The 25060-nt window shown below is 42.2% G+C and overlaps 1 protein-coding gene and 1 long non-coding RNA gene across 4 annotated transcripts in view; one reads left to right on the top strand and one right to left on the bottom strand.

The window, feature by feature from the left end:
* Positions 1-26: 26 nt before the first annotated feature.
* USP32 (ubiquitin specific peptidase 32) overlaps positions 27-25060 on the top strand; it is a 240214-nt gene continuing 215180 nt past the window's right edge. Inside the window, exon 1 of one of the 3 annotated variants that reach the window (XM_032322826.1) lies at positions 27-236. In XM_032322826.1, coding sequence (XP_032178717.1) covers positions 41-236 — 196 coding nt within the window. In that variant the 5' untranslated portion in view covers positions 27-40. Of the gene's footprint in view, positions 237-20800; positions 21072-25060 lie in introns of those variants that run through there. The other 2 variants (XM_032322827.1, XM_032322828.1) reach the window with 2 other exon arrangements.
* On the bottom strand, positions 17694-20747 carry LOC116578473. The gene is made up of 3 exons (XR_004280893.1): positions 20433-20747; positions 19797-19844; positions 17694-17766 (listed from the first exon to the last, which is right to left on the bottom strand). It is a non-coding gene; the product is annotated as an uncharacterized LOC116578473 (long non-coding RNA).

Raw genomic sequence — 25060 nt, 5'->3', positions numbered from 1 at the left:
TTGGGGGTGGCCACCAGCCACCTCCTTCAACTGGGAATGGATGGGGGTGGCCACCAGCCACCTCCTTCAACTGGGAATGGATGGGGGTGGCCACCAGCCACCTCCTTCAACTGGGAATGGAATTCGGGAAGCGAGCAAGATGTGCTGGGTAGACCCAGGACTTTGTCAGAGCTCCCCACGGGCCAGGAGGGGCTGGAACCCTTTCTCTCGGGAGATACCGGTGATTGTGACCCCTGGTAAGACCTTTGGAGTGATTTTCCTGCGTGTGTTTAACTCATGACTCCTCAGTTACACCGTGGGTTCCCCGAGATGAGGGCCATGGTTTTTAACGTTTCTTTCTGGTTTGGGGATGAAGGTCTAGAGGGGGCTCGGAGAGAATGGAATACAGTAAGCCTCTACGGAGACCGGTCTTCTCTTCTATTCCTCCGTAGCCTCCGGGAGGTTAATAAGCCAGTTGTGTTGGGCGTTGGTTGAACGGTGATAGCGTTTTTAGGGAGGTTGCAAAAAAAAAAAAAAAATGCAGTTGAGCCTCACAACAGTCTTCTCTGATGTGGGTCCCCGCAGTGATCCCAGTTCACAGAAGAGGAGCCGAGACGCAGAGAAGTCCGATGACTTGCCTCAGGTCCAAGGCCACTCAGTGGGGCGCGGGGCGCCGGGTCAGATCCGGACCTCCCTAGCCTTCCCACCTCCTCTCCCCGCCCCCGACGCCGCCGTCCGGGGATCCAGGGCCGCGGGAGGCAGTGCAGCCGCTTGAGCTCGGGCGTCTGGCTGGCCCGCTGAGCCCGGAGGCGCTGGGAGGCGCGCAGTCCCCGCCCGACCTCGCCCCTAACGCGGCCCTCGCGTCCGATCGCCGCCTCCATAGGCGCACGGCGGGGTTCGGCGCTGATGAGACCGTTGCAGCCTCCGCTTACACAGCCTGTATGTTCTTCCCGAGGGCGCTGAGCTCCACGTCCCGTTTCGTTCCCCCTCCAAGTCCCTACTTCCCGCTCCTCCCCTGCCTTCGCCGGCACTCGGTCGCAGCGCGGGGGCCAACGGAGCTGGGCTGGGATCCCCACCCCGCCCTGCGAAGTCCTCCCAGGCCTGCCTCTCTCTCTCTCATTCTCTCTCTCTCTCCCTCTCTCTCCCTCTCTCTCTCTCTCTCCCATGCCATCTGGCGGCGGTACCCGCACACGACAAGGACACTGTGGCTGGGGACAGGCCCCGGGGAATGTGGCTCTCCTCCAAACTGGAAAGCCTGTTGTGCTGAGCATTAATCCAGGACTCTTTTGCGGCTATTAAGAAGGAAATTGTATTGGCAAGAGTAAGGGAAAGGGGGCTCTCTTATACACTTCAGCTGGGAACAACTCAGAATGTTAAATGTACATTCCCTTTGGCCCACAAATTCTACTGCTAGGAGTTGGTCCTAGGGAAAGATGATGTGTGCAAAGAGGACTGTTACAGTGGTGACAATTTGGAAACAATGAGATGCAATCAGTAAGAAAGGGCAAATAAGTTGTGGAACACCAATACTTAAAAATAGTACTCTTATTAAATAGTAAATAAAATTAATTTTTAAAATACTATCGAAATACTACTAATTATTAAAATATTACTCTATATCTACATAATACTAATTAAAAATTTTTTAAAGTTACTACTTTATATTTAACGATGTGGAAAGAACTAAAAATACGTGTCTGATATGATTGTTTTTGGAAGTATGTATTTATATATGCATAGGAAAAAAGTCTGGAAGGATACACTTCAAAATATAAAGGGTGATTTTTCACCTTTTTTGCATATTGTCTGCATTTCTAAAAATAACATGCTTTACATGTACAGTCAGGGAAAAAAAGGAGAGCTGAGTCTGTTTTTAAAAGTTACTCATAAGGAATAAATAACATCATTAAAAATGTCATATAAAGCTAAGTTAAAACACACAACACAAATGAGTATTACATTATAACTCAGATAAGTTGACATGAATATGGACTAAGACTGGAAGAAAACAGTAAAAAAAAGAAACAAGGAATTGATCATAGATATTATATAATCTATTCCTCCTCCGCCCCAAATAATATTTACAATTCAGAAGGGGGAAGTAAGTCAGAACCTCAAAATTAACCTGTCCTTGCCTTCTCCCTCATCCTACTCCATTTCTCCTTTTCCCTCCCAGAGCCTCCACCAAGTCCTAGACTCTGGGTGCCTGTCCTGTTCCCATAATGGTTTTATTATTAGCATAGGGAGTAGCCTGAAGAGGCAATTGAGCCTACCAGCAGCTAGGAATAATGACTCAATACTCAACATTAAAACAAAAGTCCATTGTCTTTGGGAGACATTCTCCAAAATCCAATTGGTTAGCATAAAATGACACTCTAGAGCAAGTCAACTCACTGAACAGAGTCATTCCTCCAATCTTTAATTTAAAAAACTCTATGTGCCAGGTACTTCAGGCAGGTAGGTTGGAAAAGTGAGGATGTTAATCTGTTCACCCTCTACTCTATGCAGGATGGTATATTCCTTGATGGCAATGGGCTGGCTTCACAATCATTATGTCTCACCCCTATGCTCTAGGGACAAAAATCTTGTTGTATGCCCTAAATTCAGGGGACAAGGAAAATGACTGGCATCTACTGCCCATACGTCCTCTCATAAACTTAAAGATCTTTCCATATCTCTCTCTCTGGGTTAGACAGTGACTCAGAGACTTTTTATTCCCCTAAAGGACTCTCTCTCTCTATCCTTTTCTTTAATAAGAAACCCAAGGGTATCTTAACATTGCAAAAGAAATCCCTTGACCTTGTTCTGAACTATCTAATTAGAATTGTATCAAGTCTCCAAGAAAATGGGGGGGGGGCATTCAAATTCACACCATAGTTGGAGTGCTGGATCTAGAGGAAATGTGACAGTTCCCAGCTGAAGGTCAAGGCATCCCTTGGCATAACCCAAAACCATGAGTGACTCTATTACTACCTAAGGCAGAGTCTCTTGCCATGGGGTCCACCGATAGGCCTGGGGGAGTCAGCAAACCCTTTGAAACTCTTAACTAGCTCCTTAAGGATTTATTGCCTCCATCAGGTAATCTGAGAGATTTGTAGCCCTAAAGAAGTTAAGAACCAAAGATCTAAGAGATTTAATCTAAGGGTGTAGAACTTCTCATTATGGGTGGTTTGTAAGATGGGTCTTTAAATCTGAGCGCATGGAAGCACACAAAATGTCATCTGAGAAACGCCAGAAACACATCGATCTGGAGAGAAAAAGGATAAAGGAAGAAGGCAAGGGTGTTTTAGGTCTAACTAACCATATTCCAGACCTGGCCCAAGAAACCAATGACTAAGGAGAAGGCCAGTGGGACCCCTGACCATGTCCAGTAAAGGTGACGTACTGCACCCCCTGCCAGCAGCCTGAGCCAGTGCCTCACCAGCGGGAAGGAAGTTCCCCCTGCACTAATCTGGGGGCAAGAGCCTGTCAGGGCAGAGCCTACAGGCGTGACCCCTTTCCCTCTCACCCTGGCAGGACACAGGCCCATCTCTGCAAGCCGATCAGCAGCATCTGTTCATCTCCTCTCCTCTCAGAATAGTTCTCAAAAATATTTGGCACTTTTTTCTTCACTCCTATCTGCTATTTACTGTAGTTTTCCATTTATGGAGCCCTGGTTTAATTTCACTTTGGGTTTTTTTCTTCTTTTTCATAGCAATGTTTTAATTTGGGCTTTATGTGCTCTAAAAATATCTTGTCAGGATATCAAAATAACACTACAGAATGGCAAACTTGTAACTTCAGAGCATGTTTCTAAACAATTTAATGATATGCAAACTTCTGAGATGGTGTTAAATTGCTGGGCCTAATGATTTCCACTCGCCTCTCTCTGGAAAGTGTTCTTTCCTAAGATGGGAGGCGGGGAGATGCACAGGAGAGAATTGTATGGCCAACAAATATTGGAGCTGGGAAGGATTTTGGAGAGAAAAAAAAAATATGCCGCCCCGAAATTTGCTACAAGTCCTACGAGTTCTCCCCAGAGGACTTACTCTTACCACCTCTCCTTTAGGGCACCAGAGTTGTACCCCTTGCCTTTGGCCTAGGTTTGGTGATACTGGGGAGTGGGGGGCTAATATCAGGTGTTTCAGGCTGAGAAAAATTCTGATGAGAAAAATCACCTCGCCTCAGACTTTCAGATTCAGAATTTCTCAGGAGGGCCTGGGAATCAATACTTTGATATGTCCCAGCCACTCATCAGACAAATTTGGAAGATGCTGTGTGGTGGTATGAATCCCAAATTGGCCCTTGTTTAGATCGAATTGGATAAATTATGGACTCTCCAGTGTTGTGTGAGAGCTAGCTCTAACAGACTCATGAGAGACAATTATTAAGTTTTTAGGAATTTTGCCAGCTGTTTGTTAAACACAGACATTACTGCATGTTATTGAAAGCAGGGACTCAAATACATACTTGTACATTAGTATTCATAGCAACATTATTCACAGCAGCCAAAAGGTGGAACCAGCCCAAATGTCCATCAACAGATGAGTGGATAAACAAAATGTGGTATATCCATACAGTAGAATTTTATTCAGCCATAAAAAGGAATGAAATTTTTATATGTGCTGCAATATGGATAATCCTTGCAAACATTGTGCTAAATAAAATAAGCCAGATACCAAAAAACAGAATATTATACGATTCTACTTATATTAAATATCTGGATCAGGAAAATTCAGAGAGATAGAAGTAGAATAGAAGTTACCGGTATCTGGGAGGAAGGAACAATAATTACAGAGTTTCTGTTTGGGGTGATAAAAAAAGTTCTGGAAATAGATAATAATGGTAGCTCTACAAAATTGTGAGTGTACTTAATGCCACTAACTTGCACACTCAAAAAAGGTTGAAATGGTAAACTTGATGTTATGTATCTTTTGCCACCATTAAAAATTAATTCTGTAGGGCACCTGGGTGGCTCAGTGGGTTAAGCCGCTGCCTTCGGCTCAGGTCATGATCTCAGGGTCCTGGGATGGAGTCCCGCATCGGGCTCTCTGCTCAGCAGGGAGTCTGCTTCCTCCTCTCTCTCTCTCTGCCTGCCTCTCTGCCTACTTGTGATCTCTCTCTGTCAAATAAATAAATAAAATCTTAAAAAAAAATTAATTCTGTAAAAATAAAGTTAAATATCAACTTAAAATTAAAGAAATCACATTGAAGACAAAATAATATTCAGCAGTCAGCCCTTCCTGGTTATTTTTCCACATTTAATGGTTATCTTTGCACTGGCGGTTATTTCTGTCTGTTGCACAGGTGATGTAGGAACACTGTGTAACCGTGTGCTGCCGAACATTTCTTCCCAGCTGCACATGGAGTTGTGATACATTGGTGACTGAACGTCAGTGCAGAGGCAGTATTTATACAACAGAAATTAAAACCACTACAAATCAGTGTCTTCTTCTCCTCACCAAACTGTTCATTAAGCATTTGCCAGCATACCACTCTTCACAAACCATAATTTCCTCAATGGCAAAAAGGCAATAACAAAACTTATCACACAGAGTTCCTCTGAGGATTGAAGATAGTTCATTGTGTGAGTGGATGGAGGTTGACTTAAACTGATAACTGATTGTGGCAATGATTTCACCATATATATTCATATAATCATATATATAATATATATATATTATATATATAGTCATTATGTTGCACACCTTAAATAAATACAATGTTATATGTCAATTGAGAATTAAAAATTTTTTTAAAGATTTTTCAGGGGAGGGGCACTTGGGTGGCTCAGTGGGTTAAGCCTCTGCCTTTGGCAAAGGTCATGATTTCAGGGTTCTGGGATCAAACCTCACAAGGGGCTCTCTGCTCAGCAGGGAGCCTGCTTCATCCTCTCTCTCTGCCTTCCTCTCTGCCTACTTGTGATCTCTCTCTGTCAAATAAATAAATAAAATATTTTTTTAAAAAAGGCCCAGGGGAAAGGTCCCACCAGTGTGCCTGCCACATAGACGTGTTTGGTTAACTTTCACCTTTCTCTAGAGAGCATGAGCTCCCTGAAGGCAGAATCCCACTCAAATTAGCTTTCGGTCCTCCAAATCTCTATTGTAGGAGCTCAATAAATGTTTGTTGAATTGAATACATGAAAAAATGGATGGCTGTTCCCAAGACAAATGGAGAAAAATGTTGTTGTCTTAACAGCAAGCACTGCAATTACTTTTAGGAAAGGAAACAACTTTATAGCTGGAGGCACAAGGTGAGATCTGAGGCCAAGGCAGGAGCCTTGTCACCAAAAAGAGAGAGTTAAGATGCTTTGAAAGAGAAAATGAGAAGAATTTGGCCTTTGGTTTTGTTTTTGATGTAGAAAAGGCTGTCAGAAGAGAGAGGAAGAAAGAGGGGGCATTACAGAGATAGAAACCTGCAAAAGAGATGATGTGAGCCTGGGTCACCCTCGGATGACCTGGAGGCTGGGTAGGCTGGGTATGACACTCCAGCACTTCCCATAAGGCACTCCTGGGGAAGGGTGACCCATGGGATGAATATAGGTTGTATTCGTTTGCTGTAAGGTGTGAGATGCAACATTTCATTAGAACTCTGTGTCAGGATGCTTGCGTGGCTCAGCTGGTCAAGCAAAAGTCTGCCTTTGGCTCAGGTCATGATCCCAGGGTCCAGGGATTGAGTCCTGCTTTCGACTCCTTGCTCAGAGAAGCAGGGGAGCCTGCTTCTCCCTCTGTCTGCTGTTCCCTGCTCCCCCTGCTTGTGTTCTCTCTCTCTCTCTCAGATAGATAAAATCTTTTAAAACAAACAAACAAACAAACCTCCATGTCTACCCTACTTGACATCTTTAGATGTGTGTCTGTTTTAGAATAAGATGAAGTAAAAAAAAAAAAGCTGGGCTATCCTATTTCGGGTGCAGGCTGCCAGTGAAAGATAAGGAGCAGCAACAAGATATGGTAGAGAGCAAAAAATGTGGCAGAGGCAAAAAACGTGATCAGAAGAGACAACCATGATGACATAAATTCTTGGAAATTTGTGGAGAAATTGGAGAAGCACTTTAGACTTTCATGGTTTATAGGTAGCAGAGCTGAATCGATTTTCTCTAGATTTTAGAGAGGTAGGAGATCCTGGCTGCCAATGGACTACATTCAATTATGTTGGAATTGGTATAACTGTGTAATGTTCCATTGGTCGATCAGTGGACAGTAAGATAATACATTTTGGCTTATTCCCATAGCTCAAAGACTATATTCCTATAGTTTCTATAGATTTTGAGAATATTCTTTGTCTTTTTTTGGACTCTTGTTAGAATTAGGAATGTTCTGGGTAAATCCGTAAAACCTAAGGCCATTATAATGTCTAAATACCCTACTCTCTTACAAAATGTTTTTTGATGCCCAACAAAATATAAGCCATCTAAAGAATGGAGTGGGAAAAGGGAATAGTGGTAGCTTTACAGTGGAGAAGCCTGCTGGACACTACGTTAACCTAGTGATGAAGCTTAACATTACCAGTGATGTCGTGTGAGTATCATGTACTCCCAGATATGATGTGTTGCGAGAAGAGGACTTTACCTCCACAGCATTGTTGTTGTTGTTGTTGAAGATTTTTATTTTAAGTCATCTCTACACCCAACATTGTGCTTGAACTTACAACCCTGGGATCAAGAGTCACAGGCCCTACCTACTGAGCCAGCCATGAGCTCCCATTTCTGTGATATTTCCCAAAAGAACCCATTAACCCAAACTAATCAAAAGGAAAAAAAATCAGACAAACCCAGATTTGGAAGACATTCTGCAGGATATCTGGCTAGAACTCCTCAAGATTGATAAGGTCATTTGAAAAATGAGGAAAGACTAAGAAACTGTCACACACTAGAGAAGACTGGGGGATACATGACAACTAAAGGTAATGGGATAGTCTGATCCCATTTGATCAGACTGGGATCAGTGTGATCCCAGAATGATTTGGGATCCTGGAACAAAAATGAACTTAAGGGTGCCTGGATGGCTCAGTGGGTTAAAGCCTCTGCCTTTGGCTCAGGTCATGATCCCAGGGTCCTGGGATAGAGCCCCGTATCGGGCTCTCTGCTCAATGGGGAACCTGCTTTCCTCCCTCTCCCTGCCTGCCTCTCTGCCTACTTGTGATCTGTCTGTCAAATAAATAAATAAAATCTTTAAAAAAAAAAAACCCACCTTAAATGGAAAAGTCCAAAATGGTGAAATCCAAAGCAAGCTTAGAATTTAGATAATAATATACCAATGTCAATTTTTTAGTTTTGAAAGAAGTAACATGGTAATATGTTAGCAATGGTGGACATTGAGTAAGGAGCATAAAGGAATTTTCTATACAGTCTCTTCTGTAATTCTGAAAGTATTTCCAAGTAAAAAGTTTATTTAAATAGAAACGGAATTACACAGCCTTTGGTCTGACCCAGGAAACCCACATATTCTTATGTTTTGAGCTTTTCTGTTTTGGGGAATATAATTATATGGTTTATTTGTGTCACCCGACAGAGTATGTTTCAAGGAATCTTCATTCATTCCCATGGGCAAAGATACAATAACGCCTTTTTTCTAGGTTCCACTAGCCCACAAAAAAAGAGATGCATTCACATCCCAGGAACCTGGTCCCAGGAAAGACATTCTCCGTTAAGTTTTTTCGGTAGAATCAAACCTGGCTTCCTTTCCAGGACTGTACTCTGGGATAATTACTGCCGGGTGCTTTATTTGGGCAACAGTAACATAATGAGATTAAGTGCACTACTCTTCCTGAGTACTTGCATAAGAAAGGCAAACAGATACAACTAAGGTGATTGCCCTAAGATTATTGCCAACCTGGGAAGTCTTTTCTGGGTGGCCAACAAGCCTATGACAGCCGTGAATAAATGCATTAAACGACCGGCTTGCGCATTCTAAACTGGGACTCCTACTAGTGATTATTCTCTGTTTGTTTGGGGATTGTGACAGTGGCTAAAAAGACCAGCTTTCTGTTTAAGTGTCGTTTTCAAACTGGAAACATGAGAAGATTGTTTCTCAGCAGCCACTATTTTAGAGTGTGTGCTCTGGGAGCACAATGATGGTGCTTCAGGGAGCTAATCCCAGTCTCTCTTGTTACAAGGAAACCGATGGGCATCCTTCTACAATTTCTCTAAATAAACCAAGCCACAGTTCCAGAAGCCTTTGATGTGGTACGTAACACAAAGACAATTGAAAAGCTGTGTTTCAGAGCGCCTGGGTGGCTCAGCGGGTTAAATCCTCTGCCTTTGGCCCAGGTCATGATCCCAGGACCCTGGGATCGAGCCCCGCATCGGGCTCTCTGCTCAGTGCAGAGCCTGCTTCTCTCTCTCTCTCTCTCTGCCTGCCTCTCTGCCTACTTGTGTTCTCTGTCAAATAAATAAATAAAATCTTTAAAAAAAGAAAAGAAAAGAAAAGCTGTGTTTCAGCACAGCCAAAACTCCCTCTTGAAAAGGGATCTTTCCCAGACCAGCTCTTTAAGGACATGAGATGTGGAGGAATACAGGCTAAACTGGGAAGTGCCTTCTCATAGACTTCTGGGCAAAGGGAGAACTAAAGGGTCTTCTCTCAACCCCCAGAAATAAGTACAAACATCAAATTAGGACTTTCCCCTGGAATTAAAAATATCAAAAGATTAATGCTCAGGACCTATGCTGTGTGCGTCGCCTTAAAAACACTTTGAACTTGGAAATAATTCCAAGCTTATAGAAAAGGTGTAAGAAAAAAAACCACAAAATACTTGTATACCCTTTATTTAGATTTATTTGTTAACATTTTAATCAGTTTGCTTTATTATACCATTCTCTGTCTTTCCCCTTCTCTCTCTCCACACATACACACACATGCATACATACAATATATATATTCCAGGAATGTGTGTGTTATGTGCATTAAAAACTTTGTTTTTTCCTGGACGCTTTAAAAGTAAGTTTCATACATCATTGTCCCTTTCCCCTAAGTAACCCCAGTGTGTATTTACTCAGGGCAGGAATTCAAGTCAAGAGCTATTCTATTTGAGGGCACCTGGCTGGTTCAGCTAGTGGAGTGTGCAACTCTTGATTTCAGGGTTCTGAGTTTGAACCCCACATTACTGGATATAGAGATTTCTTAAAATATTTTAAAAAGAGAGAGAGAGAAACTATATTTGAAGAAACACACTCAAGGAACCTCATTCACACCTGGACCTGATCTCAATGATGAGATCTTACAGTCCAGGCTCGAGCCTGAGATCATAATGCGGATTTTGGAGAAAGGGGTGAATGTATATTGCAGACAGAAGAAATGTCAGTTGTGATCAGAGGGCAGGCTGTGGTACAGCAGTGTTGCTGGAGCCCATTTCCCCTCCCCTTAAAACCAGGCAGAACTCTGTGACACTTCAATGAATGTAGCAGAAGTGCCCTTGTGTTACATGTAAGGCTAGGTCATAAAGGTGATGTAACTTAAGCTGATTACTCCCACCCTCCACTCCACACGCACAGGCACACACTGCTCACCTTTGGGTGAGCCTTGTGGGGGAAGACGTAGCACATTGTCTCAGTGGCAACAGCTTGAAAGCTAAGGAGTGGAATCCTCTGAAGCCTTACTCACTCACATGCCAGATGGCTGGTGCCTGCTGTGGGCTGGCTAGATGGAGGAGAGGTTAGCTATCTCCGTTGAATCTTGCCCAAATCACAGATTCATAAGCAAAATAAAAATTGTCATTGTTTTACGCCACTAAGTTTTGGGGGTTATGTCTTGAGCAGCAGTAATAACCAGAATCACAATCACATGCAATGGCACGGACAAGCTCTCAGGTAGAGACAAATATATATGTACTGGCATGTAATTGCATTTAGTGCTCTAGGACTTCAGAAGAATGAAGAAGTTTGAGGTCAAGGAGGTGTGGAGTATCGAGGGTAGAGAAACTCCTTATATTAATGTTTGCATAATGCAAGATGGGGTGTAGCTAATAAATGCACACAGGGATCTGTAACTAGAACTTAAGTCTGCCCTTCTGTTTTTGTTCCATAGTTCCATTTTCTAAATGGAACTAAATTTCTAAATTTTCTATAAAAACTAGAAAATTTGGGTTCATTTATCACTGTTCCTGGGAAAGCTTGCCATTGAATCTAGTACATGGTCTGAGCTACTAATGAAGAGAGTTTTTCTGAGTGGGGGGAAATTGAGCCCTTTCCTGTGGAATTTCTGGGGACAGTCTTAGTATCTACAGAGTACTCCCTCACACTTTAGTATGAATTAATTAGGATGTTGGTATTATTTACTAATGTACACAAAAATATGTGGGCCTAAACAATCTCTGTTGAGTGACATCCAGGTTGAAGTTCATGCACAGGTAGAAAGCTACCTTCAACCATAAATCATCAAACTTTAGCCTAATTCAATTCATTCTTGTAGAAGAAATTTTAAGGGTGCCTATTGTCCCTAGAACCTTCTGTCAAGTATTTGTCCATTGATAGATCAAATAAATCACAGCAAAATAGAAATCTGATGAAAATCAACTAAGCTCTTAAAATCTACCTGAAAGTATTCCTCAAATGCTTATAATTCTTACCAACTGTTAGAAGTGAGAATTATTACCTTGCTAGTTAATAATGCATTTTGATTTTTCAGTTGTGTTAGTAGCTACCATTTTTATTCACATAAAGGGCATTTCTGATGAGGCAGAGCTTCTTATCTTTTGAGTTCTTTATACCTCTGTGCCTTTATTTATACTTTTCTTCTTTCCTGGAATGCTCCCCTCCCCTGCAGCATGGGGGTGGGGCAAAGAGAGAGGGAGAAGGAATCCTCAAGTAGACTCCCTGCTGAGGGAGGCTGAGGCTCCCAGGACTCTGAGGCTACTGGGGCTCAATCCCAGGAGCCTGAGATCATGACCCCAGCCAAAATCAAGAGTTGGCCATTCAACTAACTGAGCCAAACACATGCACCCCTCTCTCTCCCCTCTTCTTTGCTTTCCTACCTCACTGGCTTCCCCTTCTCAGTCTTCTTGCTAGTTTCCCATCTCTGACTTTTTAATGTTGGAAGCCGCAGTTACCTTGGGAGTGAGTCATGTCCTGGGAGATCTCATCCAGTTTCATGACTTCAAGTATCATGACTCTCTAGTGACCTCTCAATTTATATCTCCAGCCAGAACCATTTCTCACGTCAGACAAAAGTTTAACTCTCTATTCAACATCTCTGCTTGGATATCGAACGGACATTTCAAAATTCACGGGTCCAAAGCTGAGCTCCTGAACTTGTTCCACAAACCTGCCCCTCTATTGTCTTCTATTCTACATCTCAGTGAATATTAATTCTAGCTTCCTAGTTCCTTTGGCCACCAAGTTTGAAGTAGTTATTCTCTGACACATCCCAATTCAGTCTATCAATAAATCTTGTTGCTCTTCCTTCAAAATATTATCTTGGACCCAACTGGTCCCCTTAGCCCTCCCTGCCTGGATATCTGCAGTAGCCTTCCAACTGGTCTCCCCATCTTTACCCTTTCTTTCTTTCTTCTTTCCTTCCTGTCTTTTTCTTTCTTTTTTAAGTAAACTCCACGCCCAACGTGGGGCTCAGACTCACGACTTGGAGATGAACAAGAGTCCTATGCTCTCACAGCTGAGCCAGCCAGGCGCCCCTCTGTCTTTGTATCCTTTCATCTCGTCTCTCACTCCGGTTCATTTTCAGCACATCAAAGAGATCCATTTAAAGTGTATACAGATCTCTTCTCTGCAAAATCCCACAGTGGCATCCCATTTTCTAAATAGTAAGATCAAACTCTTCAGGCACGATCTACCTCTAAACACTTCCCTCAGTGTTCAGTCACACTTGCTCCTTGTTGATTCTTATACTGGCCAGGATGCTCTTGCCTCAATGCCTAGGATATCCGCAAGGTTCACTCCTTCATCTCCTTCAGATTTTGGCTTAAATATCACCTTTTTTGCTCCTCTCTGACTATTCTATTTTAAATTACAACCTTCATCTCAGCACTTCCTGTCTCCTTTCTCTGCAATTTTTCTCCACAGAACTTGTTACCAATGGACTTAATATTATTTTACTTATTTTGTCTTTCTTTTTCCACTAAACTGTTGATTTCATAAGACCAGGAATTTTTCTTTGGTCAGTTCAATATCTTCAGGACCTAGGATGATACCTGTTACATACTAGGCACTTTGAAGGACTGAATGAATGGCTGATTTCTTACTTGGTCCTTCAAGACTCCCATCCCCCAAGGCTTCCCTCCCTCCCCCACTCCTTTATTTTGGACTCTCTGTATTCTCACTTGATTTCATAAGACCAGGAATTTTTCTTTGGCCAATTCAATATCTTCAGGACCTAGGATGATACCTGTTACATACTAGGCACTTTGAACTTGTTGAAGGACTGAAAGAATGGCTGATTTCTTACTCGGTCCTTCAAGACTCCCATCCCCCAAGGCTTCCCTCCCTCCCCCACTCCTTTATTTTGGACTCTCCATATTCTCACTTCCCATAACATACTATTTATTTGTCTTGATCACAGTACTTCTTAGAGCCTTTAGAAAGAATTCATCTTTGTATTCCCTAGGGTTGTGCACCGTCTTTTGCACACAGAAAAATGCTTAATAAATTTTAAAATAAACTATTTGCATTCATACCAAATTTTGGGGCAGTGGGAAGATGTTAGACCCTGAGTGAGAAACTTCTGAACTTCCTCTGTTTTTATATGAATTTCCTTCCTTTTTCAAAGAAACCCAGATTGGATTCCACCCCCACCCCCAGAATGCCAGTAAATGAATATAATTGCCAAAAAACTTTTGGCCAACTGCTATTTTATAGCTTTCAAATATTTTGGAAGAAAATTTTGGGATTTTAAAAAATATTACTTGTTGGGTCAGGACCACCAAGCAAAAAGTTTTACCTAAATCTAGATCCTAACTCACATACTGCATATCTAGCTTCACCTACTAACTCTTTTGAAGACTAATGATTTACCCCATCCTCATCCACTGTGAACGTCAGACTTTTTGAATTATACCATTATTACTAGTTATTAAATACCTACATGTAGGCAGGTACGTCTCTGTATCTGAATTTTTTATTAACACACTTGATTTTTTAGAGTTTTATGTTCACAGCAAAATTGACCAGAGTACAGAGATTTCCCATATAACCCCTGTCCCCATGGGTGCATAACCTTCGCCATCAAAATAATAGCTATTAATCAAAAGGAAGCTGAGAGTGAAGAAAGGGAGGACAATTAGACAAATAGCACATTGGTAGTTCAGTAAAAGGTGGAAAACAGAATAGAAGCATTGTATTAATAGCCAGGTGAGAAAAACTCAGCCTGACCTAAAAATATAAAGATTTGAGGTGGCAAGAGAATGTACACAGTGTACATACAAAAGATAATAAGATCATAGAACTTAAGAATTGGAAAAAGTCTGGGCGCCTGGGTGGCTCAGTGGGTTAAAGCCGCTGCCTTCGGCTCAGGTCATGATCCCAGGGTCCTGGGATCGAGCCCCACATCGGGCTCTCTGCTCAGCAGGGAGCCTGCTTCTTCCTCTCTCTCTGCCTGCCTCTCTGCCTACTTGTGATCTCTGCCTGTCAAATAAATAAATTAAAAAAAAATCTTAGAATTGGAAAAAGTCTGAGTATAAAGCCTTCATCTAGTAGACAAAGAAATCAAAGTCTAAGGTATCCAGCTAGAGTTGCCATTTCTCAAATATCTAACAAAGCCTATTAGTATGATCAGCTGAACTTCAGATGACTTGACAAAGTGATTTAGAACCTAGAAACTGAATTAAGGGATGTCTTAGATTGTTCAGAACTAGATTCTGATTATTCTATGTTCTAATGCTGATTAGAATTCAATTAATGTACTTAAACTTATACTTTCTATTTTGTTGGAAAAGACTGGCCTGAGTAAAATGCAGTTGTCCTATTAGAAGGAATAAGATCAGAGGACTAAGAAGCTGCTGCTTGATTTTTCAGGAGCTAATAACAACAACCACAAGAGCCACAGCAACAGCTGTTGGTGATACCGGCCACAATACCCCTTCTCTAACCTTTGTGAACTGTTAATTTGAAAGAGATATAGGGGCCCCTTGGTGGCTCAGTGGGGTTAAAGCCTCTGCCTTTGGCTCAGGTCATGATCTCAGGGACCTGGGATTGAGCCCCATATCCTGCTCCCTGCTCAGCGGGGTGACTGCTTCTTCCCCCCCACCCCCCTGCCCCACTGCCTGCCTCTATGCCTACTTGTGATCTCTCTCTGTCAAATAAATAAATAAAATCTTAAAAAAAAAAAAAGAAAGAAAGAGATACACATACAACCTCATTGCTGCTGTGGCGGGGGAGGGCAGTGTAGAGTTATTATAAAAGAGTAAACATTACTCAGGTTCAGTGGGTAGTGTTAATTGTTTGCCAAACATGGATTGTGGTAAGACACCTTCTAAAGTAGGTCTAAGTTAAAGGCCCTCACTTTGAATGTTTTACTTCTCTCCCATTCTTCGTTTTAGCTTTACGTATCTTGTGAGTCAGAAGCTCTTAGGGAATGGGCCCTATTGAAATTTTGCCAGAGTTAGGCACCTTTTAAAGAATGAAAAACAGAAAGGAGAAACACCTTTAGATGTAAATGAGAGAATGACTGACATCTCTTTAGTCATTCTTAAAATATTTTGTCCAGGTTTATTTATTTATTTAAAAGATTTTATTTATTTGAGAGAGAGAAAGTGAGAGACAGAGCACGAGTGGAGGGGGAGCGGCAGAGGGAGAGGGAGAAGCAGACACCCTGCTGAGCAGGGAGACCAATCCAGGGGTTCAATCCCAGGACCCTGACATCATGACCTGAGCTGAAGGCTGACGCTTAACAGCTGAGCCACCCAGGTGCCCCTTTGTCCAGGTTTTAAATGAAAATGAATTTCATGTCTAGAAAAGCAGGGATTCAGTTCTGTGTTGTTAGAATTTGTGATAGGTAAAGGTAATGACAAAAATCAGTTTAAACTAATATTAATGTTAGCAAGGTAAGAGGAAATTGGCTTTCTCGGACACTCTTCATTAGAATGTAAATTGATCCAAATCTTTCTAGCAATTTGGCAACATCTACTATTAAAACTAAAGATGCATAGTCTTAGACTCTGGAATTCAGCATCTGGAAATTCCATCTACAGAGATTCTCACATTTGTAAAGGGGCTATATGTACTAGGATGTCAATTGCAGCAATGTAATATTGAAACCCTTGAATATAATGTTTATCAACAGATGATTGGTTAATTATACATTAACTACATAAAATTGGCATATTATGTAAGTTAAAAAAAATAAGGTAGATCTATAAGCTGACACAAAAAGCAGTTTGAGCTATACTATTTAGTGAAAGAGAAATTGCAGATCAGTATGTAGACTATGAAAAAGGTGTGTAGTGGGTATAGTTACAGAAAATTGGAAGGATACATACCCCTGGGGAATGAGATGGGGTAAAGTATACTTTATATACACTTTTTTAATTGGTGGAAAAACTTTTTTTTTTTACATAGAATATATATTATTTTCATTAAAAGTAACTGTGTTTAAAGTTATATTTTCATTTACTCTAAAATACATTTTTTAAAAGATTTTATTTAGTTTATTACTTGAAAGAGAGAGAATGAGAGGGAGAGAGAGAGAGAGGATGAGAAGGTGAAGGGTCAGAGGGAGAAGCAGACTCCCTGCCAAACAGGGAGCCTGATGCGGGACTCAATACAGGGACTCCAGGATCATGACCTAAGCCAAAGGCAGTCGCTTAACCCACTGAGCCACCCAGGCACCGCAAAATACATATATTTTTAAAATATAGGGCGCCTGGGTGGCTCAGTGGGTTAAGCCGCTGCCTTCGGCTCAGGTCATGATCTCAGGGTCCTGGGATCGAGTCCTGCATCGGGCTCTCTGCTCAGCGGGGAGCCTGCTTCCTCCTCTCTCTCTCTCTGCCTGCCTCTCTGCCTAATTGTGATCTCTCTCTGTCAAATAAAAAAAATAAATAAATAAAAAAAATAAAATATAACGGTGACCACATCCTCCTATTTTGTCATTATAAAGAGACAGGTACAAAATACTAGGAAAAAAACCCAATTCTGTAGTCATACTTCATACACTGTTGGCTTCATTTTGTGGCAATCAAGTTAAACATAAATGAGGTGCTGTTGCATACCTTTTTATTGTATTGATGTCCCTGTCTATGACCTAAGCTTCTTTGGCAAGTGTTAAAATGACTCTGCCCTATTCCTATGTTATTTCTCTGGGAGTACAAACTGAGGAACACTGTCATTTAGGTTGCTCAACTGGAAGTAGAAATTACATGCAGGTCTCCCATGCTTTAAATCTTCATAGGGACAGCTCTTTCACGGGCATGTAATTATAGTTAAAACAATGGTTTTCCAAGTGTAACCTAATGCTTGAAGTCAGGTGGCTGGACAACTCTTCACTGGATTAAGTGAAATATAATGAAAATGAACAAACTAAATGATTAATAGGATTCCTTTCAGCATGACAAGTGGGCTTTAGATTTTCTACATCATCAAACTTTAGTACTGTGTCAATTTTAAGTTATAGAGGGATGTTTAACATTTGACTGCCGGATACTGTGTAATACAAACCAAAAGGCAGGCCTTAATCCCAGCTTCACATTTAAAATTCCCATCAGACATAACTATCTGCTTCACTGCCCTCAATAATATGCTTAATTTAACTCAGACAAAGGAGAAATACTATTTCTTAGTTTGCTATTTCAACTCACAATTTTGAGAAGTGTTTAATCCATGGTAAACTCTGTGATGGGATGAACATTTTTATGGCCCTCAATGCGAGTCTGAAACCAAGGAGGAAATTTTAAAAGTTCCTGTGTGTTAGTACTGCTCTGAATCTTTCACTATAAAGTTTATATTCTACTCTTTCCTATTTTATAATAATTTACTATTTCAAGTGGGGCAATAATTTACCTTTCAAGTGGGGCAAGTACTACAAACAGCTACAGTTTGCTTCCAAGTCCACTGTAAATCAAATGGGTAGATAATCACTCAGGGTTATCTTTGGTAGACCAAGGTTGTCTTTAGGTATTGATTATTTGAGACAGTAATAATGCTTAGGTATGTTGCAGTTGAACTCTTGAGGGTCTTTTGTCCTGCAGTCCTGCAGGTGAGATCTTAAGATTCATTTCCCAGTAATTATGATAATCTAACTGCAGGCTGAAGATGACAGAGTTGTTTTGTCTGGAGACTTCTGTCTATACCAAACTAATGATCTGGAAATGAAAGGCTTTGAAGTGGGTTCCCAACCCCCTCATTCATGGCCTTTTAGTAATGAAACTAATCTGAGGTCTTAAAATTAACTGCCTCACGGTGAACTGGAAAGGGCGGCACAGTGACTAATGCCACGCTGCTGATCTGGTCTGCCAGGAAAGGCGAGTAGAGAAACAAGAGTATTGCCTTTTTTCTCTACCACGGTGTATCATAATCTGTTGGCTTTAGGAGCTAAAATCCTTTTGCTGGCTCTGAATTACCTGACTGGCACCTTCTGTCTAATCTAATCCAAATGGTTATTTTTCAAAGTTATTTCCTTATCTAAAAGTTTTACACTGTGACTTTGAGAGTGAAGACTAACAGAAACAAATTGAATTGCTTAAAAAGCGAGGAACTGAATAATATACAACTGTATATACAAGTGCATATTGTGTATTGTGTGTGTATACATATGTATGTATATACATAGTGTATATATATACAACTATATATATTTGCGTGCACGGACACACACACACACACACACAGACAGTTGACTTTTCAACAAGAGGGTCAGGGGCACCAACCCTCCTTGCATAGGCAAAAATCCCTTTATCACTCCCCCAAAACTTTACTACTGTTGATTAACCAGAGCCTTGCCAATAATGTAAACAGTTAACACCTATATTGCATGCTATATGTATTATATACTATATATATTTTTTTTGAGTGGCTAATCCAAGCCATTCAGGTCTTTAAGATTTTATTTATTTGAGAGAGAGAGAGAGAGAGAGAATGAGAGGGGAGAAGGTCAGAGGGAGAAGCAGACTCCCCATGGGGCTGGGAGCCTGATGTGGGACTTGATCCCAGGACTCTGGGATCATGACCTGAGTGAAGGCGGCGCTTAACCAACTGAGCCACCCAGGGGCCCCATACTATATATTTTTTAAGATTACTTATTTATCTGACACAGAGAGAGAGAGAGACAGTGAGAGAGAAAACACAAGCAAGGGGAGTGGGAGAGAGAGAAGCAGGCTTCCGGCTGAGCAGAGAGCCTGATGCGGAGTTTGGTCCTGAGCCTAAGGTAGACACTTAATGACTGAGCCACCCAGGCACCCCTATATACTGTATTCTTACAAAATAAGCTAGAGGAAAGAAACATAAGGAAAATGCATTTACAGTACTATATTATATTTATGGGGGAAAATCCACATACAAGAGGACCCCTGGAGTTCAAATCTGAGTCAAGGGCCGCCTATACCACATCTATTGATCTGTCCATTGATGGACACTTGGGTTATTTCTACGTTTTGGCTATTGAGAATATATATATATATATATATATATATATATATATATATTTTAAGATTTTATTTATTGATTTGACAGACAGAGACCACAAGTAGGCAGAGAGGCAGGAGGAGAGAGAGAGGGAAGCAGGCTCCCTGTTGAGCAGAGAGCCTGACTCAGGGCTGGATCCCAGGACCCTGAGATCATGACCTGAGCCGAAGGCAGAGGCTTTAACCCACTGGGCCACCCAGGCGCCCCGGGAATAATATTCTATAAATATGGGTATATAAATATGTGTCCCTGCATTCATTTCTTTTGGTTATATACTTACAAGTGGAATCCTGGATCATATAGTAAATCTGGGAAATTCTGACACAACCTACAACAGAGACATACCTTGAGGACATTAAGGTAAGTCAACAAAAGCCAGACAGGAAATGAGAAACACTGTTATGATTCCGCCTATGAGGTATTTAAAAATGGTCAATTCTGTATTTCACCACAATAAAAAACAGGTTTTTGAAAAGCAAGGGGCTCTGTTGTAATACGTCTTGTAAGCCTCACATCTCTGGTGGGGAGCAACTCCTGGAGAGAAACTAGCTAAACCTTTTGCACAGCAGCTCCCAGAGAGTCTATAAGAGCCAGGCCGAGTGGGAGGTGGGCTTGCAGACGTTAAAGGAAATCTAGAGTCAATTGGGATATAGGAGGGAAACGGGATAACGTGAAAAGGAAGATATTTCAAACTTTCCACAAGGTTTATTTTTCCATAGGGATCTCCCCACCAGGACTGAGAATGCTTTCGTCACAGGAAATCCTTGAGAGTCTCTTTCCTTTTACAACTCCCTCCTAGCCAAGAATTCCCATACCGTTAGGAGTTTCTCCCCTGCCCTCCCCTTTCACTGCACCCCTCACACCCGGGTTTCCTAAGATTCCACCCAAGATGGGGCCCGTCCAAGGACAGACCAACCGCCAGTTGCTCCGACCCCGCCCCTCAGACGCCAGAACGGGTGGGCGGGAGACACTGACACGAGCGCCCCGGAAGTCGCCTGCTCAGGTGGGCGGAGGTTCCCGGGCGTTGAGGCTTCGGATTGGCGGGAAGCTGCGGGATGATGCGTTAAGCGCGGGGTCCAGCCCCTCCCCTACGCTCCTGCGCGCGGAGAGCGTGGGGCGGGGCGGTGTGTGTGGCCCTTGGCGGCCATTACCCGGAACAATCCCCGGTCTCGGGTCAGGTGACCCTCGGCGGGGCCGGTGGGAGGGGGGAGGGGGGAGGGAAGAGGGCGTGAGGAGGAAAGGGAAGGGAGGAGAGAGGAGAAGGGCGGAGTAGGAGGGAGGGGAAGGGGGCGGGGTGGGAGCGGGTCACGTGATTCGGCATGGAGGCGGTGGCGGCGGCCGGGAGGAGCTGCCGGGGCAGAAGCCGCACTTGTTAGTGTGGGGGGAGGAGGGGGCTGGGGGACGCGGACACCGTCACCCAGGGACGCCGAGTCGTGGGCGGGAGGGGGGTGGGGGCGAGATCAGGCTCCGACCCCCGGCCGAGGGGATGAGGGGAGCATGGGCGCCAAGGAGTCACGGATCGGATTCCTCAGCTACGAGGAGGCGCTGAGGAGAGGTGAGGGGGGAGGGGTCTGGGCGAGCTGCGGGGGAGGCCAGCGACGGGCTGTCCCGGGGGTGGGTGACCGGGGAAGGGGAGGAGAGGTTGAGGGCGTGGGGTGCCAGAGGCGGAAGGGAAAGAAGGCCAGCGATGGGGAATATTACTGGGGAGAAGGGTCGGGTGGGAGCAGTGTTTGGGAATTGGGACCGTATGGAAGGGGGAGCAGCTTTCCCAGAGAGAGGGGTATCTGGTGCTGAAAGGGAAATGCCCGTGCTGTTTGGTGGCGTTGTTATCCTGGATGTGTCCAGGGAAGTCCTCTCTCCCTTTTCTTGGGTGGCACCAGCCCTTCCAGCCCCTCTCATCCTTTACTGCCATTTTTTCATATCACTCCTTCATAAAACCCGACAACATTCTAAGCTCGTACCCAACAGCCTTGGTTGGAAGGGAGAGGGGAGGCAGCTGCAAAGCCTTCTCTTTTTGCTGCTGGAAGCCCCTTCCAATTGTGGAGTCTCCGCCTTTTCCGAGGGGCCTTTGCCAGTCTCTTGGGGGGCTATCATCACCCACTCCTGCCACCCCCTCACCCTTTGAGCGACTGACTTGGATGAGAAGGACCTGAAATTAAGTTGTATTTGAGGTGAGATGAGACTGGGCAGCTGGTGTTGCCACAAGACCTTGTCTTAGGTTTCATGTCCTTAGACGTTGGCCAGAGCCTTACATTGCACTTGATCCCCAGTTCTCACCCCCTCCTCCTCGCAAAATGGCATTCGGAAATCCAGCATTCTGATATTGTGTTATAGCTCCCTTTAGAGACCGGCCTTGCTGCCAGTCCTAGCCTGCTGCTTATTGGCTCTGATGCAGTGTGTTGTTAACAGCCCCAGCCCCCTACCACTTACTCTTGATACCGCTGTCCGTGATCACTAAAGCACACGCTAACTGGAAGTGTCTATTGCACAGTTTATGGTCGGAATGTGGCTTAATTTTTCATGACTGGGAATTGAGTTGTGTGTGTGGTGTGTGGTGTGTGTGTGTGTGTGTATGCTTGTATCTTTTCGACACTTAATGGCTATTCTTGGTAAGGAGTGAAACATTTAAGCAGGTTGGATGCTCGGCATTATTGTTAACAGGTTTCTAAATCAAGAAACCAGCCATGCTTCAGGTGATGGTGTCAGTAGCTAAGGATACAAAATAAAAATTGGATTAAAAGACAGGCATTCAAAGTGAGGATTTAGTAGTTAACTCTGTCCATATGTGGGAAAAAAGATAAATGCAGAGGGACACCACTGGAAAATAGATACAGAATTTAGGTGTATTCATTGTGACCTGGCCAGAATAACAAAAATATGCTTTTTCTTTCTTTTTTCTACCGAACAGTGTAATGATTGTTCTTAATGGACAATCTCCCTTGAACTTTTTTCTCAATATGAGAAATATTCCAAATTCTTGATGTGTTTCCAGCTCTAGTAGGCTAAGTCATTTCCGGGATGCTGTTGAGCCTGACAGGTCTGGCCTCAGTTAGGCAATGGCTTACATGGCATGAAAGAGGACATCAGTCAAATTGGTGTATAGCTTCATGGTTCAGAAGTGTTCAGTTTCTTAATTTTGAGGGTAATGTAGTTGACATTAAAGGGATTCTAAAATTCAACTTTTATTAAGCTCTACCTTGCTTACTCTCATATCAAACTTAAGATTTTAGTACCTTTGTAAATATAAGTGAAGTTAATAGTTGGTGCATTTTAAACTGATTTGATTGAAGGTCATTGTTCAGTTTATTATGAAGTGTTTGCCTGTTGAATTTTAAAATGAATATTTGAAAAGGTAGCAAAGGTATTTGTTAAAACCTTTTAAAACTATCGTTTGTATAAATTTATGTTTTATTAGTTTTGCTTCAGAGGAAAAGAAAAGCAAAAGAGTGAAGCATGTTAATAAATAGTATTTCTAAATGTAAACCAGGAGCTTTTTAAAAAAGTGATAATTCTTTTGAACATACTGTTTACTGTAGGGAATGTTAGACTTTATTTTTAAATATATATATATATTTATTTATTTGAGAGAGCATGCATATGAGTGGGGGTGGGGAGGGTTAGAGGCAGAGAGGGAGAGGGAGAAGCGGACTCCACACTGAGCAGGACTCAGATCATGACCCAAGCTGGAGACAGATGCTTAACTGACTAAGTCACCCAGGCGCCCCAAGTGTTAGGTTTTATTGTAGAACTTCTTTCCTATTTTATTTTCCAGATTTTATTTATTAGACTGCGAGAGAGCACGAGATGGGGAAGGGGCAGAGGGAGAGGGAGAAGCAGATGTCCTCGGGAGCAGGGAGTCCGACTTGGGGCTCCATCGCTTGGACCCTGGAATCATGGCCTGAGCCAAAAAGGCAGAGGCTTAGCCAACTGAGCCACCCAAGCGCTCCTACTACAGAATTTCTTTTACTAAGATTATAGTAAGAATTTTTAAAGCTTTTGATAGAGCTAAAAAATGGTTTGGGAACTTTGAGGGGCACGTGAAGAATCTAAATAGGTGTGGAAACCTCTGTCGTTAAAGTCTTCCTTGTAAGGTGATTGGGGGTGGAGGTAGGGGGAGGATTGGACAATATACTATAGGTTTCATGAATCACAATACACATACAAAGCAAGCTTGATAAGCTACTGTAATACCTACCCGCTTGGCTTTAGTTAAAATTATTGAGCATTAAATAATGCCTAACCATAGTTAGGTAGTATTTAAAAAAAGAGCCAACTGTATATTGCTGCAAACAAACATGGAATTGCAGGCAGTTTATCTTCTAAAATGGGGCCTTGGGAATGGAGTGTTATGTTAATGATAGATAACGCTCACTGGACCTAAGTGAAGGCCCTGACTTCTCATTTGCATTACAGAAGCTCTAGAAATTAGGAAGATTGGTTTAGCCTGCTGTTTTAGCTAGACTGTATGTCCGTTATATAAACATTCATAGTTTTCTGAAAGCATATCTTAAAATTTTTAAAAAATTTTAAAAAATTTTTAAAATTTAAAAAAAATTTTACCTTAAAAATTTTTTTAAGGTAAAAATGAAAGCTACCACGAATACATCTACCTTAAAAAAGTTTTTAAGGTAGATGTATTCGTGGTAGCTTTTATTTTTGGCCTCTATCTAGTCTTGAATAGAACACAAATAGGCTGTTCCTTGAAGGCTTGACCCTTGTTTAGATTGCCTGTATGTTCTGAAGTGTATCTACTATATTTCATGGGTACTGAGAATGTAGTAGCTGTGTTCTTCTCTTCACTTCCTCTTGCATCTGAGTTTGTGGCTAGTGTATTCCTAAAAATATATTCTAAATGTTTGGAACATAACATTAGAAAAAACATTGAATGAAAGATGAATTGCAGTTTAGAGTATTTCGGAACTCCAAGAAACCTTAAAAAAAATCTCCACTTCTTTATTCTTTCTTCCTGCTCCTCTCTCCTTTTCATCATTCTGGAAACAGAATTATAAGGCTTCCCCCCTCTCCACCCCAAGAATTGGCTGAATTAAAATTGTCCTTAGCTTTTAAACTGTGTTAATAAAGTGGGTGAATTTTCTCTAATCCCTTTAAGAGGAATTTGGCACTTATATTAGACTAAGTGGTTGGGTGATGAAATATAGCATGTCAGAAATTATGCTGTGGTTTCACGTTTTTTGAGAGCTCCATTGCTCATTCATTCAGCAAATTTTTACTGAGCGCCGCCTGTGACTTAGGCATTGAAGAAACAAAGACGACTAAGACCCTCTCTAGGAGCATATAGTCTGGTTAGTGGGAATGAAATAGTAAAACGTCTTTTTAAAGTTCTATTTTGTGTATATTTGATATGGACAGTATTTTAAAAAAGTAGTATATATATATTATTTATGAATGATTAACATATAGTATGCTAAATGCTACAGTGCTTTAGAAGAAAGTGCTATAGGGATGTAGAGTGTGTGCTGGTGTATTGGCCTGAAAGTACCTAACACTATGCATTTCGTAGTATGTGTTCAATAATTGTATGTT

This window comes from Mustela erminea, chromosome 18 (genome assembly GCF_009829155.1).
Source record: "Mustela erminea isolate mMusErm1 chromosome 18, mMusErm1.Pri, whole genome shotgun sequence".
Taxonomy (NCBI): Eukaryota; Metazoa; Chordata; class Mammalia; order Carnivora; family Mustelidae; genus Mustela; species Mustela erminea.
Note: the sequence above shows the minus strand (reverse complement) of the source record. Positions and strands in the feature narration are given on the sequence as shown.